Below are 16,204 nucleotides of genomic sequence, written 5' to 3'. Positions count from 1 at the left end.
TGGATTTCAAGCAGTGAATCAAATCTTTGGGAGAAATGTAACTTCATTAAAATAAATCAGGCAATAAACAGTGCTTGGAGGTTACTTATCTCACTCAGAATAACTGTAAAAAACCCCTCTTTTTCTGAGCAACAGGATACCCAGGGAGTCTGTTCTCCTGGGCAAGGCAGAAGGTGCCAGCTACTTGTAAATTATATTAATGGACCTTTTACTGGCCAGGTACTACATTATTGGACTATGGCACGGGGCAGAGAAAGTAATGAAGCAAGTGGTGTAGAGTTACCAGAGAAACAAATCAAATAAGGGTTTGACAGCATGATCTGCATGTATTTGCTCAGAGAAAATTGCAAGTGCTTTTGGTCTTTGTGCTGGAGGCCAGGAGCAGCTGTGCTATCTCCCCTCATCCTTGGGCAGGGGGTTGCTGACATGGATTTGAGAGCTTGGATGGAAATCATGCCTCTGGTGGCTTTTTGGGCCATGTCTGCTCTGTCCCTTGAAGTGGCTGCAGGTGACCTGCTGGGTTAACCCAGCCTGCCGTGGCTGGAGGGGTGATGCCTCACTTACGAGGAGGTGGGAAAAAACTCAGCAGAGCATGGTCTTGAGAAAGGTCCCCTCTCCCCATGCTGCTGCAGATCCTTCCTTCCTCCACCTTCTGTAAATGGGTCTTATCTAGCCTGCCTGGCACTGGGGCATGGGACTTCTGCCATGTGCTGGGCTCTGAAGTCCCCACAGGTGGGATGCTGTGCAGCTACGATAGCAATCTCCGTCCTTTGCTGGGTGAGACCCCTCAGGGACCACACGGTACCTGCCAGCATGCCACCCTCTAAGGGTTGACACCATCTTTCCCAGTGAGCAAATCGCCCTCTCTGGCTTGGACCAGTGCTTGCTCAGCCATGTTTTGATGTGTTTAATCCCAGGCCTGGGCTCCATATCGTCTGCATAATAAGTATGTTAATGCAGCCAGTGAATTATTGGGAGTGTAGAGCCTGGCAGAAGGTGGGCAGTCCCTGCTCATGCTTGCACCATGGCTTGTTGTAAAAGGGTTGCTCTGCCCAGATTTATCTTCCTGATCCCGTGGCTGACAACACCTCAGAGCTGTGCTGGGGGCAGCACTGATCCCATCGCCACTGCTGATCCATAACATGGCCACGGGGGCTTCCCTGGGGTAGGGAATGCCTACACCTCCACGGTCCTTCTAGACCTTCCCTGTCCTCCAGGCTCCCTGGGAGAAGCTCTTGCTCCTATAGGTCATCACAGCACTAATTCAGGTCTTAAGGTTTTTCACCACGAGCTACCATCCCATGTAACTATCATGTTCCTCAGGAGTAGCTCATGCTCCTTCCTCACCATGATATAAGCAATTATTAATGCATTAGTGTTGGGCTGCTGAACCATAATGTCTTTATGGTCAATAGCATTAAGCATTTAATTACCCAGCAGGATGAATCCATGTGCTTCTTTCTTTTCTCTACAATTACAGCTGAGCAGGAGAGATGCAGTGTAATTTTCAGTCTGCTTTAAGCTTCCTTTGCCATTTCATGTGCAGGGAGATGAGCTGATGGCTTGTAAGGGGTGGGAAGGGGAGGACTTTTCCCCAAGAAAGCATGTTGTTTCCTCCCTCCCAGGATGTAGACATCATGATTACACACTTGCCCAGCTTAATGAGACACCACTGGGTCGTTCAGGACCAGGTTTTGGGTCTGACAACACCAACAGTGGGAAAATTATTGCTCTGAGTCTTATTTTTAACTACAGTCATAGGAAGTTTGAAAGCAGTGGTTTTAACTTGCACCCCGCCAGCGGGAATTTCCACGGTGAGAGCTGGTAAGTGAAACAGCCTGATGTGCTTCTATGATGAGGCTGGGGAAGTACTTTCAGCCCCTTATTTTTAACCTCCTTCTGATGGAGCTTCCTGTGGAGGGGAGGCTGGGGCAGATGGAGGGTGAAAGCTGGGTGGGCTCAGCATCCCTGGCACTGTGCTGGTGACTCCCGAGCTCTGACTTCTCCCGGGCTCTCAGGTGATCTGTGCAGCTTGGCACCAGCCTGGGTCGCTTGAACTCTGCAGGTACAGTCAAGTGCAAAGTGACCCTTTCCACAAAGGTCAGCTCATGCCTGGACCTCCAGATACAATCATGAAAGCCCTTGGGGTGGCTGGTCCCTCGTGCTGGCAAGTTGGGGCAGGAGCTTTGCAAACCTCATATAGATGGGTCTCAGCGGACAACTTTTGCTGGGACAACAGAGCACAGCAGCTCCCAGGGGAAACATCAGACCATTTCCCACTAAGATAAAGAAGCCATCAGGCACGATTTCCACTGGCACCAATTCCTGTTTCCGAGAGCAGTTTTGACTCAGCTCTTATGGTGAGTACCTGCTGGCTCTCAAGGCAGAGGCTGGGACTTGTTATATTGGGGGGTGTGTGTGTACCTAGGGGCTGCAAGGGGGGCCCCAAGAGCAGCAGCACACTGTCACTCTGCTCTCCCCAGTTGCATTTAGCTCTGCCCTGGTGTAAGGACATGGGGAAGCCCGGGTTCGCTGTGCCACACTGCTCACAACCTTCGCTGAGTGGTGGGTGCATACAGCTCCCAAGGCAGGGCTGAGCTCATCCCCTTGCTTGGATACAAACACAAAAATAGGGGGGCAGAGGGAGATTCCTGCTTTTCCAGTTTGGACTCAACAAAAATTCAGGTTTTTGTCTGAGAAGGAAAAAAGAAGAAAAAATCCCCTGGTTTGGGTTTGTTTCAGGCAGTGTCTGCCTTCTGCTGACCCCACACCCAGGAGCTGCCGTGAAATGGAAATAGCCCAACACAAGCCTGCGAGCAGAGGGAGCTTCCAGCAGGTAAAATGTGAGTGAGGAGAGGCAAAGCTCCGGGTCACTGCACTGTGGGCCTGTATCAAGGGGCAGATGTGCTGAGCCACAAGCAGTTTGCAAATGTTTTACTTGAATTTCTTGACAGTCATTCTCAGGGACCTGGCACTTGCCTGGATGCTGTTACCTATTGTCCTGTCTCTGGGAGATGAGCAGGATGCCCAGAAATGCCTTGTGCAAAGAGGAGCTTCCTGCACTGGCCTGTCTCCACAGAAGTCCTGCAAAGCCTTCCCAAGCGCTGCAGGGCAGTGCAGGGAGACATGCAATTGCATGGGGTGGTGACGGGTGCGCTGGCTGCTGGCCTGGGATCACCTGTAACTTCTCCCCAGGCTGACTTCCCATGGATTATAAAGGCATTTGCACGTATTGCTTCGAATAGCCTCCCTGTTCCCATCTCACTGACTTTCTCCATCCGGATGGAGAGATGAGGGCACTCCCAAGCTCCCCTCTTGCCACCCAAAACACTCCACAGATCCCCAGCCTGGTTTCCTGTCTTTATCTTACACCTAATGCAAGTTCCCTTTGTGTCAGTCCCACTTCTCTCCCTCTTAATTTTTTTTCCAGGGCTGCACTTGCTCCTTCTGCTGAGCAGAGCTGGAGAAGAGTCCACTTGGCCCAGAGGCTTTGGGTGGCTGTGTGGGCTTGCTGGGAGCTCACAAGCAAGCTGCAAGGTCCTGCTGCCAGCTCCAGGCAATGGGTCTTAGGGAGAGGAACTGGGCTGGCAGAAGGGACATCTCGGGGATATTGGCTTCTGGAAATAGAAAAGCCCTTTTTCTCTGCAGCGTACCTGGAATGATTTCTTCAAGGAATCCTTGGAGGTCATGGGGACACCAAATGCTGCACATACAAAACTCCCCGTGTAGGTCACCAGGGCATTTCCTTGTCACAGATGCCCAAAAATGGTGCACCCTTATCCAGGCGGGATGTGCTGGCTTATCACCCACTATTGGCTCCAGGGCAGAAGATGTGTCTGGCTCCAGGGGCCCATGCCAATCCCTGCAGCATCCCACCTCCAGAAAGGATGCTCCCCAGAGAAGAAATCCCATACTCTACCAGGCACAGTTGACTTTCATCCCTGCAGCCCACCAGGTCCCAAGGTGTTAATTTCAAGGCGCAGGAGGTGGGATGGCACATGACTGCTTGAATTAAATGCTGTTTGTCATGGCAAACCTTGGGCCCGCTTCACGCTTATCCTTGAGGGCCCTCCTATCAGCACGGCCAGATGGGTAAGGAAGAAAAGACTTAATTAGGGTATAATGCAGACCTGTCTCATTTGATGCTCTGCATTAATCAGGATATGGGGAGTTTTCTTCACCTGCTGGGTATTTAGGTGAGGTGTGTGGTTGGGAGGAGAGAGGACAAGTCCTGTGTGGCAGCCCCACTGGGTTACCATCCATCAGCCGCTCAGCAGTACCCACTGGAGTGGCTCTGGCTGGCAGCAGGCAATGCGCAGGGGAGCAGCGTAACAGGCTGAGGTGGGCACCAGTGGCAGAAGAGGCTTTGCTGATGGGGTGTTGGGATGCTCAAGATGGTTTAAGCAGCGTCTAGACCTGGGATGGGTAAATGTCCTTTCTTTTTTCTGTCACTTTTGTTGTGCCATGCTCACAACATAGCAGCTGAGACATGCCAGGGAAGCAAGGCTGGGGCTGGGGAAATCAGGGCCACATTTTCAGGCTTTCCTAGCTCATTTCCCCCCTCTCTGGGCACTCACAGGGTGTTTGGCTTGAGATCCCTGACAGTCTTCTGGCAGCAGATGCCTGCACAGGCCACAGGCAAAACTTTTCCTCTCCTGACTCTACTTGGCTGCTGCTTTTATCTGGCGGGTATCAAATGTGGGGCTCCTCTCAGACCCTCCTCCATGCCCTGAGATCTCCAGGGAGAGATGCGGCAGGCAGGACGTGATGTCCCGCCCAGCTGCACCCAGAGAGGCATGTTTCAGGAGCCAGGGTAACCCCCGCAGACTCCCACTCCAGACAGGAGTTGCAGCCTTTTGTCACCATCTAGTGGAAGCACCCAGCCACGACCAAGCACAGGCTGAACAGGACACTTGAGGACACTCACTCCCCCAGCTAAGGAGGTGTCCCCCCAGCTGGGCACCCATCTTGCCTGGCTTTTGGGGAGCCACATTTGCCCCACAGCTCTGCTCCCTCCCAGCCCTGGGCACCAGCAGCTGGGCAAGGTGTCTCCAGTGCTGCCAGGCTAGGGACGAGCACAGGGGATGAGTCTCTGCTGTGCCAGAAACTGCAAATCCTTGGCAAATCCCTCCTGGGGTCTCCATTAAACCATCTAAATTCCCTTTAACTGTGGAATTAGATCAATGCTCCCAAGGTACATACATACTACAAGAGACAGCCATAAAAGTACCTAAAATACATTTACTCCACAAATAGAGCTGTTATATCTGCTCTTTTGGCCAAATTACTTCTCACTAATGCTGCTCTGCAGACCTCCCTTGGCCCTGAAACTTCTGCTGGTGCCTGCAGAGAAGCAGGGCTGTGCTGTTCCACTGGGGGAGCCTTGCAATGTTGTGTGTCCCCAGAAAACGGCTGGCCTCAGTGCCACTCCAGCTTCCTCCTTCCCAGTCTTAGGGCTGCCTGGAGCCCTAGGTGAGATATGGGGAACAGCACAGCCTAAATGCAGTTTTATGTTTTTCTTTAGCATTTGGCCTTTTCTCCCCACTGGGAGCCACTGGAGGCCAAGGTGTGTGGCTCAGCCAGCTCTCTAACCTGGGCTGGGCTATAGCATCACTCATGCTCTTCATGTATCATCTTCTGGGTGGCCTAATGCATCCCTTATTATTTACAAAAGAGAATGGCTCCAACCAGTGTCATATAACTCAGGCACTTCACTCAGATATACTCCTAGGAGGTGGGATCTAACTGCTCTTCAGCATTCGCCATTTTCTTGGTCCTGTTTGGTAAAAGTAAAGATTGAAACAACAAACAGAGCCCTGTAAGTATTCATTCAGGGTGTTCTAAGGGAAATGGCTAAGCTAACTGCTTGACTTACAACTGTACAAGGTACAGAAGGACAGTGCTGCCAGCCTTGTCAAGGGCAGCAGTTGCAAGGTGCACCTGTGCCAGCTACAACCGCAGCAGCTGCACACTGGGCTCCCGGGGATGCTTTAAGCTTTACAAGGGGGCTTAGAGCCTCCTGAGGGCCGGGGAAGGGATACCGGGGGAAGGGGAGGGAGGTGGCAGAAGCAGCGCGGGGAAGACGCCAGCCCTGTCCCCTTACCGAGGCCAACAGGCAAACTCAGGATGAGTTCCACCCCCGGAGCCGAGCTGCTGCAGGGGCGGCCTGCAAAGCCAGCCCCGGCGCCGCACGCAGCGGCTGGCAGGCTGTGCCAGACCCTCCCCCGGACCACCGGATCCCTCCCCTCCCGGGCCCAGACCCTCCGGGACACCTGGCCCTCCCTCTCCCGGCTCAGGGACCTCCGGCCCCGTCCTCCTCCCTGCCCCGTAACCCTCGGACCTCCCCCCTCCCGGCCCCGGGACCCCCATTCCCGGCCCCGGACTGCCTATGACCCCCGGACCTCCCACCTCCCAGCCCCGGAACCCCCGGACCTCCCCCCTCCCGGCCCCCGGCCCCCCACTCCAGGCGGCGGACCCCCTGGGGCCCACGGGCCTCCGCCGTCCCGGCCCCGGGACACCCGGCCCCCGGACCTCCCGGCCCTGGCCCCTCTCCACCACGTGGCCCACCGCTCGCCACGTGCTCTCCCGCGGCCCCGGCCACGCCTACCCTCCGCTAAGCCCCGCCGCCCAATCAGGGCGCAGGCGCCGAGTTGCCGCCCTCTCATTGGCTTACGCCGATTCCTTGCGGGCGAGCAGCGCGTCTCCCCGGCTCTCGCCCCCCACCTCACACACACGCTCTCTCCAGCAGCTGTAACGCGCTTTGCCGTTGGTTGATCGCAAAGCGCCGGAGATTGGCGAAGGGGCTCGAGGGGCGGGGTCGGCGATTGGCCGGGCGGCGCGGCGCGCGCGGCGATTGGCTGAAGCGGGGGCGGTGGGGGCGTGGCGTGGCGGAGGGCTAGAGAAGCGAGCGGAAGGGGCCTGCGCTCGCTCTTTCGTTTGAGTCCCCGGTGCTGGCCGCTACTGTCTCACCGCCGCTTCCCGCGACCGCCCGGGGCCTGTTCCGCTCCTCCCCGCCGCCCCGCCGGACGCGACCACCCCTTTTCCTGAGGCAGCTCGGCCGCCGCCCCTGCGCCGCCAGGCACTGCCGCCATCATGGTGAAGATCGCCAAGGTGAGGCCGCCGGGCGGGGCCGCGCTCGGCCGCCGGGCGGGAAGCGGGCGGCCGCCGCCATGGCGGGCGTACGGGTGGTGATAGGGGGGAGGGGAGGGAGACGGGCCGCCTTCCCGCCGTCGTCTCCTGAGGCCGCGCGACGGTTTCCAGGCCTCCCCGCCCTCACCGTGAAGATGGCGGCGAGGGGAGGGGCCCCGCGCTCCGTGGGAGCGGTTTCAAGCCCCGTCCCGTCCCGTTCCCCTGCACGCGGTCGCGCGTGGGGACCCGGGCGTGGGAGAACTGGGGGGGGGGGGACGACGGGCAGGGGAGGGGGCGTCTGGGCGCGCGCCGCGTGCGAGCGCGCGCAGCCCGCGAAGGGGGGGCGGGGCTACGCCGCCGCGCGGCCACGTGGTGCACCGGGGACAGCGAGCACGTGGGAGCGCGGGGCGCCCCCCCGCCCCGACACTGCCCCCAAACCCCGGGAGGGCACCCCGGGTCCCCCGGCCCATCGGGCACCTGGGGACGGGGCGGCACGGCCACGCGGCTGGGACAATCGTGCTGGTGCGAGCGCCCGCAGGCCGGGCTGGGCCGCCTCGGAGCTCGAATGTGCCGCTCGCTCCCTGGCGGAGAGGTTGGACGCCGCCTAACAGCTCAGCCGGTCTCTTTCAGACACCCAAGAATCAGACCAAACAGAAAAAAATGGCTCCTCCCCCAAAAAAGGTCGAGGAAAGCGAGGAAGAAGAATCCTCTGAGCTAGAGGAAAGCAGCGGAGAAGAGGTGACCGAGCTAGAAGCAGTGTGATAAAGTTTGGGGGGGCATGTAGTATGTGACAGAATCACCGTTATTAAACAATTGGTGTCTGTCAGTTAACTGTGGCTAAATAATAAAGTGGATTTCATAAGAAAAAAACAGTGTGGGGAAAACTAGCTTAGCTGCTGAGTCTGTACTTCCAGGCTTTGGAAGGACTGCTGGGATCTTATAGCTCTTCCTAGTTCTGATGAGCAAGCGGATGATTAATTACTCTAACAGAGCATCAGTAGTAAGTGATATATCCCACACAAATAATATGCAAGACTAAAAATTTCAAGCTACTGCATGCTACTAGTGAGGTTACTGGCTTTGCCTCAGGACCAGGGAATATGGAGATGCTTTAATGTTCCATAAGTAGTCTGTTAAGAGCATGAAAAAGCTAGTTTTGAGCTTTTAGATCGCAGCTGTTATATTTGCCTGGCATTGAAGTAATAGTAATTTAAAGGGCCAGCATAAGTCTCACACTACTGTGTATTTCAGATGATCCCTCAGAAGAAACAACAAAAAGCAGCAGTTACGCCAGCCAAGAAGGCCGCTACCCCTGCAAAGAAGGCCGCTACTCCTGCAAAAAAGGCAGTTACACCCGCAAAGAAGACTGTGGCTACTCCAGCTAAAAAGGCTGTTGTTCCATCACCTAAAAAGGCTGCTGTCCTAACCAAAGGAGCAAAAAATGGAAAGAATGCCAAGAAGGAGGAGAGTGAGGAGGAAGATGAGGATGATGATGACGAGGAGGAGGAGGATGATGATGACGAGGAGGAGGAGGAGGAGGAGGAAGATGATTCTGGTAAGTTACTTTTGAAATATCCCTGTACAAATTGACTAAGTCTGGTCCAATCAAGTTGCTGAATTTGAGTCCCTTTGGAACTGAAAGTTTAATATGATTTAATACTGTCGAGGGGGGGATTCGTTGATTAAATGGTGGGGAGTCAGCGAAGGTTGGAGAACTTGGGCTGCAGCTGCATTACATGCAGCATGTGAAGCATCTCCTAGTTTCTCCAATTGTTCTTTCTTGAACTTTGCCAAAATATTGCGAGGAAGAAAGTAACTTTGCTAGTAAACACTTGCTGTACTGTTGTTGCAGATGAGGAAGAGGAACCAGCAATGCCTGTGAAGCCTGCAGCCAAAAAGACTGCAGCAGTACCAGCCAAAAAGCCTGCAGTTGTGCCAGCAAAGCAAGAATCTGAAGAGGAGGAGGAGGAAGAAGAGGAGGAGGAGGAGGATGATGATGGTATGTGAGACTTAGGAAAACTTTGACTCTTTAAAAGAATTTAGAAGATGTTAAACCTCACAAATGCTTATAGGGAGCTAGAGGGGGTACAACTGAACAGGTCAGTGGGAGTGATGCAGAGTGTGTCTGTGTCTCCATAGAGTGCCCAGATGACTTCAGCTGGCCACTAGTGTCAATCAGATGGAGCTGAGTGGGTCTTTATTTCCCTATTGCTAGCAAAACTTTGTTTTTACTCTTGGGGACAGGTGGTGTTTCTTAATGAAGTAAAACTTGAGGGAGAGGCAGCTTTCATAAGCACAATTAATATATTATACAAACTTGAGGCATGAAAACCACTATTTTACTTCAAGATTTTCTTTTTAGCCTCAAAAGGGACTTAATCTTGAATGTATCTGAAATCTTGTGCTCAACTTGTTTCAGAGTCTGAAGATGAAGCCATGGACACAACCCCTGTTCAGGTGAAGAAACCGACTCCAGCAAAGACTGCACCACTGAAAGCCAAGGCAGACTCTGAAGATGACGAAGATGAAGAGGATGATGAGGATGAAGATGAGGATGAGGATGAAGATGAAGAGGATGCCGAGGAGGAAAGTGAGGATGAAAGTGAGTTTAAATGTTTCAGAGACCATAACTGTCTAATAACAGGAAGGATTAAGGATGCCTGAGTAAAATTTTTTGTCCTTTCATGGTCTTTTGGGCTGAAGAACAGTTGCTGTAGTGACAAGAGAAGGTCTTGTGTATGACTAGTGTAAAGACTAATGCTCCTGTGTTGATCCAGTACAGGAAAAGTTGTTTTATACTTTAATTTCAGTTTTGTTGTTTGTTCTCTATCGCAGAACCTGTCAAGGAAGCACCTGGAAAGAGGAAGAAAGAAATGGCCAACAAAAGTGCACCAGAGGCCAAGAAAAAGAAAACAGATGGTAGGTGGTGTAGGATCCTCAAACGATGCCTGTTTGGTGGGCTGTTGTTGGACTGTTGTGTCAGGCACATAACTGTGAAGGGACAGGATGCTAAGTGGGTGGGGTTTTTTCCAGCACAAATGATGACTATAGGGGACTTAATACTGAAGTATGATGTCACTCTTGAGTAGAAACTGATGTGCTAAAGCTGTCTGGAGTCTGGCTTACAGTTCTTTCGACTGCTTTAAACAAACACACAAACATAAACAACCCAACTTGATCTTCTTTTTGTTTAAAGGGCCCACTTCAGCTTTCTCCCTCTTTGTGGGCAATTTGGTCCCCGCTAAGGAGTATGAAGAACTGAAGGCTGGCATCAAAGAATTCTTTGGGAAGAAGAATATTGAAGTCTTAGATGTCAGGATTGGTGCTTCCAAGTGAGTTTATCCGTGGAATTTTGTTGTTTATTTCTTTGAATTGGCAGGAGTTGGTTTGGAGAGGTGATGCTGTGCTGATGCCGGTTCCCTTCAAGATGCTGAGATGGTTGCTTGATAGTGTGTGGGAGCTGGAAGAGACATGGTATTGATGAGGGTATAGTACTTGTCTGGTTTGCAGCTCTTTCAGACAGCATTTCCCTAAAGGGAGAGCTGCTGCTTCAGTACAGAGCTGTTGCTTTGGTTATGTGGGCCAGTTAGCATTTATTATATTAACACTCTAACCTGACCAGTGGGGACCTCTCTGGTTCTGAGTTTCCATTTGTGTTCTCTGCTACTAGAGATAGATCAGCTTAAATAGTAAGGTTACTCTTCTTTCAGGCGATTCGGCTACGTAGACTTTTCATCTGCTGAAGATCTGGATAAAGCTCTTCAACTGAATGGGAAGAAGTTAATGGGTTTGGAAATCAAACTGGAAAAAGCAAAGAGCAAGGAAACGATGAAAGAAAATAAGAAAGGTATGGCCCATAGCTCTGAATACCTGTACACATCAAAGAAGAGTTGTAAAATCAGGCCATGGAGCATACTTGCAGTATTACTGATGGCCACTATTCTCTCTTAAGGTAGATATTCCTGGTCTGGGCTCTATATCATAAACAGTTTCTCATGCTAACATACAAATAGGCACGTTCAGACTAGTATATCTGGAAATGTGACCCCAAGAAATATAGTGCATATTGGGAGGTCTGAGGAGGAGGCATGGCTTTTTCTGAAGCTTTAGGACCTATTTTCTGAACTTGGTGCCCTTAAGAGAAGCACAATGGCAGCCTAATTAAATGTTGTAATGGTCACTTTTTCAACTTCTGAAAATACGAATGCTTATTGTGGTTTATTTTCTGCTGGATCTACTCACCCTGGTCCTCACTGAAGTGGCTGTGTAGATAAGGGATTTTTAGCTGGTAATGTGAAAGTAACTTTTTTCTCTCTTTGCAGAGAGAGATGCTAGAACACTGTTTGTGAAGAATCTGCCCTACCGCTTAACTGAAGATGAAATGAGAGATGTGTTTGAAAACGCACAAGAAATCCGAATAGTAATGAACAAGGAGGGGAACAGCAAAGGGTATGTAGCCAAGAGGACTGTTGGATGTTTGCTGTTCCTCAGACTCGGCATATTTTGAGAAGCTTGTGTCCTTAAGCTACCTTAAGTGACCCGCTACGTTAGCTGTACTGCAAATGATAATATTTGAAGCATTTTTCTTCCACATCCTTTTCCTGCCACTCATTAACTTAGTTGTTCCTTGAAGGAAGCATTTGTTTATGTTCTTTTCTGTGCTGTAGGATGGCCTATGTTGAATTTAAAACAGAAGCTGAGGCAAACAAAGCTCTGGAGGAGAAGCAGGGCACAGAGATTGATGGTCGTGCCATGGTCATTGACTTCACTGGTGAGAAGAGCCATCAAGAACATCAGAAAGGTACTTTTCCAGACCAATAATGTGCATGCAAATGACACTTAGGATTTAATTCCACTTGTTTCAGGAGTTTGCTAAGGACACAGCAACTTGAAGCACTGCAGGAAAACTGTAAGATAGCAGGCAGATACCTTTTGCCTGACTTGTGCTCTGCATCCTGTGCATTTCATGTCTGTACTGCATGTTTAGGAGAGAGGGGACAACTAGTCTTAGGTGACCGAAATAGTGTTGTACTTACCTTGTGCCTCACCTTGGGGTGAGGAGGGAGCAACAACTACTGTTCTAGAGAGGATGTGCCTGGAAAAGGAGAGTGTGCTCTTCCTCTAAACCTGCACTTACAGGTCTGAGTTTTCTCCATAGGAGGTGGAGAGAGGGAGTCAAAGACCCTAATTGTCAACAACCTGTCATACGCTGCTTCAGAAGAGACTCTCCAAGAACTGTTCAAGAAAGCTTCTTCCATCAAGATGCCACAGACCAACCAGGGCAGACCTAAAGGGTATGTTGTGCCTTTCTCCTGACTCTGGAGCTGGTATTGGGAATGACTTAACCTCCACAGATCCCAGGCTGACTGAAATCTTCCTCTCTGAATAGGTACGCGTTTGTAGAATTTCCAACAACTGAGGATGCCAAAGAGGCATTGAATTCCTGTAACAACACAGAGATTGAAGGCAGAGCAATCAGACTGGAATTCAGTTCACCAGCGTGGCAGAAAGGGAACGCGAATGCAAGAGGAGGATTTAATCGTAAGTGTTCCATGTTTGATCATTTGATCTTGAGACAGCTGTGGCAGGAGTGTACCCTTCATGCAAACTTAGGGCTGAAGGCTTGCATAGCAAGCAAGTGTGCTGGATATGATGACTGATTATCTGAAATGCTGATGAAACTATTGCCGAAGTCCTCTAGATAGTCAAGTGCTGATCCAGCAGTGCCTGTCCAGTTAGTATCCCTATTGATAAATGCAAGCATCTATTTAAAAAAAAAAGTCATTTTGACAGTACCAGGTTGGCCGATGGAGATAGTTTGACATGAGGTTCTAACTGCAGTCCTGAAAAAGTTGGGCTTTGTTAAGCTGAGCTGTTACTTCAAAACAAACCCCTTAGCCCCATGAGCTGTTCTAGGAGCCAGTAGTGCAAGCTGGGTGTGATGTTAAGAGACATATGGTTGCCTTGCTCAGACATAATGATCTCAATGTATTCTCTTTCTACAGAACAAAGCAAAACATTGTTTGTCAGAGGCCTTTCTGAGGACACCACAGAGGAGACGTTAAGAGAATCATTTGAAGGCTCTATAAGTGCTAGAATAGTCACAGACAGAGACACTGGATCATCTAAAGGGTACGGTAAACATCACCTGGGGCTAGTTCTGTTGCTACAAAAAGCCTCACTTTAACTGATTTATGCAGTGCAGGTTGTTTCTAATGCTCATGTGGGTGATTCTTTGACACTAGTAAATTGCATGGACGCAGAGAACAAGCTTACAGCTTTGGGTCTGTTCATAGAGGGCGGCATGTTCTCACTTCTCAATGAGCTCCTTCCTGCCAAAAAACCCGTGGCAGCCTATGGATTCGCACGAGAAGGATATTAACTGTTCGGTACTGGCAAACTCACAACGGGGCTCCCATCGATTGTGATCAGCCACTGCTGTTCTACAACTAGCGCTGTCCTAATCCCTGTGTGGTTGCAGAGTGCGGGTGTTTGTTCCTGAAGCAATTGCGGTCAAGTACCCATAGGTGGTGCTACAGCTTGCAGAGCCTGACTGACTTTTTCTCAACCTGTTTCCTAGGTTTGGGTTTGTGGACTTCAGCTCTCCAGAAGATGCCAAAGCAGCTAAAGAAGCCATGGAGGATGGAGAGATAGATGGAAACAAAGTGATCCTTGATTTTGCCAAGCCAAAGGGTGAATTTCAACGTGGTGGTGGATTTGGTGGTCGTGGCGGCAGAGGAGGAGGCCGAGGAGGAAGAGGTGGATTTGGTGGCAGAGGTGGCGGCAGAGGATTTGGAGGTGAGAAGAGGCAAATGCTGCCGTTCTAAGGAGGGGTGCTTAAAAATTAATCCCAAGCCATTCTTGGGATTATGCTGTAGTGCTGCCACAGAGTGCTTGATGTAAATCAGGATGGGCTTGGAAGGGCAGTGGTATCTGTGCAGGGATACCTGTAACTCTCCTTGACCCAATTTTCTTTCTAGGTAGAGGAGGAGGTGGCTTCCGAGGAGGTAGAGGAGGAGGTGGAGATCACAAGCCGCAAGGGAAGAAGATAAAGTTTGAATAAACTTCCCTTATCTTTCCCTTCTCCTGCTCTCTGAGACTATCTGAAAGGACTCCGGGGGTTTTTATTCTCCTTTTATCTTGGCGGAGCCTTCGGAGGACATTCCAAGATGCGAAGCAGTGCTGTGAGCCACTTGGAAGATAAAATTTTCATTTCAAGGAAGAGAGAGCAAGCCATTTTGACTGCTTGCCTATTCAAATGAACTTTTTAAAATATGAGAGATAGATGTGGGAGTTTAGCCCTTGTCTGTGAGTTGTCTTGAATTTATAATGTTTTACCCATGTACAAAAATATTTTTTTTTCCTATAACTTCTGTAGCATTTTTGCTGTAAAAATGCAGAATGTTTTATCATTTGTGCTTCAGCACCCTGACTTGGACAGATTAAAGGACCTAAGCTGGTTCGTGTTACCTCTGTGCCACTGAACAAAACAGGGCTGTGAAATAGTCTGTCTTGAGCCTTCTCTGTCGTAAGGTCATTAATGTTACAGGCAGCAGCTAGTGTCCTGTTTCTGCTCTAGCCTATGTCAGCTCCTAATGGTGTATGTGTGCTGTGCTTAAAGAGTGCTTGCAGGATGGAGTAGGGGTAAGGAATATGATGGCTACAACCTACCTTTTTTTTTTTACTGAAGATGTATGTAATACTGCATGCTAGCCAATTGCTTTTTTTACTTCTTTTTAAAACAAATGAGTAAATTGGATCTTGTACCAAGGCCCTGCACCTCAATCAGACTCTTGCAGGCATTGCCTCTTGTCTCCTCTTGACTTGTGCGTAAGTGTGAAGCAAATATATTGAAACACGTGCTTGTCACCTTAGCCTAACACATGCCTGCCACTGTTCCTCTGAGGCTTGGTAAGGGTGAGTCCATCCTTCATCCCAGGCATGAAGGTGCTAGGTCCTGGCTCAGTCCCTCAGCAGTAGTCACTGGCCTCTTTTCCCAGCTGCCCACTTGGCTGGTGTCCTGCAGTGGCAGTTGTGGGGGGACAAGGCTGCTCTTGAGTGACTGCAGCATGGGGGCAGCTGCTGTTCCAGGTTTAATGTGGGCAGTAGTAGCTGTTGGTTCGAGCTTCCCCTAGCCACGGGTACTGGCAGGCTGAAATGTCAACTGCCTCTACCCTGCCGAAAGATCCTCTGCCAGCCTCTGGGCTTTTGCTTCCCAGCTAGCCCAGACCTTAAGCCTGCAGACTACCCTCCTTGCATGTTGTAGAAGCGCTGGGAATGTTTTATTTCATGGCCATGAGCTTGTAGCCCCTCAACTGCTGGTGTGGTTGCCTGTTTCTGCCTGGGGTTTCTCTACAGATAAAATGTATTATATTAAACCCGTGGGCAAGCGGTTGCTTTTGGCTTGAGGGTGCTGCTTCTGCTGGAGGCCTGCGGAGGGGTTTGTAAGTCGTTTTCCCCCCCGTTCCTCGAGCATCAGCCATTTTAGAACCGGCGCCTCCGAGCCCGGCGGCAAATGGTCGGAGGGCGGCGGCGGGGCCGGCCGCCAGGGGGCAGCACCCACCCGCGCGCGGGGCCGGGAGCCGCGGGTGGGCCCCGGGGGACCCCGCACCCGCCGTGGCGGGGGGTTGGTGCCCTGTGGGGAGGGCGGGCGGAGGCTGAACAAAAGGATGGGGCTGCGGCATCCGTTCCACCCCCTACCTGTCATGTAACTCCCCTCCTTCCTCATCCTGCGGTCAACCCCATCCCTGCCCCGTGGGGCCCAGCCCCGCCTTCCCACTGGAACATGGGTGCTGGTCCCACGGCGGGACCCTGGATCCCTGGCTGGACCATTCGCTGGCACCATGGGGCGGGGTCCTGCAGCCGGAGGAGGCAGCCCTGGGTCACACTGGAGAAGCAAAGGGCAAGAGTATTCACAGGCGTGGCTGCTCAGCATTTTCCGTTTGTGGCATCTGTGAAATCCTGGGTTCCACAGGGAAGCTTGCCCAGGCTGCCAGGTCCAGCAGGGGCTGGTCCCCATGGCTGGCCTCTCCGCTCCCCATCACCGTGCCAAGTGGCCAAGCCAGGTGCCAGCCCT

At 51.5% G+C, this 16,204-nt stretch overlaps 1 protein-coding gene, 1 long non-coding RNA gene and 2 other non-coding genes across 5 annotated transcripts; all 4 read left to right on the top strand.

Annotated features, from left to right (window-relative positions):
* Positions 1 to 266: 266 nt before the first annotated feature.
* On the top strand, positions 267 to 4,040 carry LOC142059854 (uncharacterized). Its single transcript, XR_012661530.1, has 3 exons — positions 267 to 2,360; positions 2,743 to 2,836; positions 3,431 to 4,040. It is a non-coding gene; the product is annotated as an uncharacterized LOC142059854 (long non-coding RNA).
* A 2,644-nt stretch (positions 4,041 to 6,684) lies between these two features.
* On the top strand, positions 6,685 to 14,588 carry NCL (nucleolin). 2 transcript variants are annotated; one of them, XM_075099059.1, is made up of 15 exons: positions 6,685 to 7,110; positions 7,759 to 7,866; positions 8,380 to 8,683; positions 8,981 to 9,127; positions 9,548 to 9,730; positions 9,964 to 10,047; positions 10,325 to 10,460; positions 10,839 to 10,975; positions 11,451 to 11,577; positions 11,796 to 11,929; positions 12,287 to 12,422; positions 12,518 to 12,669; positions 13,134 to 13,260; positions 13,709 to 13,926; positions 14,109 to 14,588. In XM_075099059.1, exons 1-15 carry the CDS (start codon positions 7,093 to 7,095, stop codon positions 14,189 to 14,191), a joined length of 2,094 nt encoding a protein of 697 aa, XP_074955160.1. In that variant the 5' UTR covers positions 6,685 to 7,092; the 3' UTR covers positions 14,192 to 14,588. The 2 variants fall into 2 exon arrangements, with proteins under 2 accessions (XP_074955160.1, XP_074955161.1); XM_075099060.1 differs by lacking the exon at positions 8,981 to 9,127 and having other exon boundaries at positions 6,862 to 7,110.
* LOC142060615 (small nucleolar RNA SNORD82) lies at positions 10,160 to 10,229 on the top strand. Its single transcript, XR_012661834.1, has one exon. It is a non-coding gene; the product is annotated as a small nucleolar RNA SNORD82 (small nucleolar RNA).
* Positions 12,773 to 12,849, top strand: LOC142060616 (small nucleolar RNA SNORD20). Its single transcript, XR_012661835.1, has one exon. It is a non-coding gene; the product is annotated as a small nucleolar RNA SNORD20 (small nucleolar RNA).
* Positions 14,589 to 16,204: the final 1,616 nt, after the last annotated feature.

This window comes from Phalacrocorax aristotelis, chromosome 7 (genome assembly GCF_949628215.1).
Source record: "Phalacrocorax aristotelis chromosome 7, bGulAri2.1, whole genome shotgun sequence".
NCBI lineage: Eukaryota > Metazoa > Chordata > Aves > Suliformes > Phalacrocoracidae > Phalacrocorax > Phalacrocorax aristotelis.
Note: the sequence above shows the minus strand (reverse complement) of the source record. Positions and strands in the feature narration are given on the sequence as shown.

What these genes read in the sequence shown, in the direction of transcription:
- NCL (XM_075099059.1), top strand. An exon ending in GGAGGAGGAGGATGATGATG is followed by an intron (nt 9,128 to 9,547) that starts GTATGTGAGACT and finishes AACTTGTTTCAG; the next exon opens with AGTCTGAAGATGAAGCCATG. An exon ending in AACCAGGGCAGACCTAAAGG is followed by an intron (nt 12,423 to 12,517) that starts GTATGTTGTGCC and finishes CTCTCTGAATAG; the next exon opens with GTACGCGTTTGTAGAATTTC.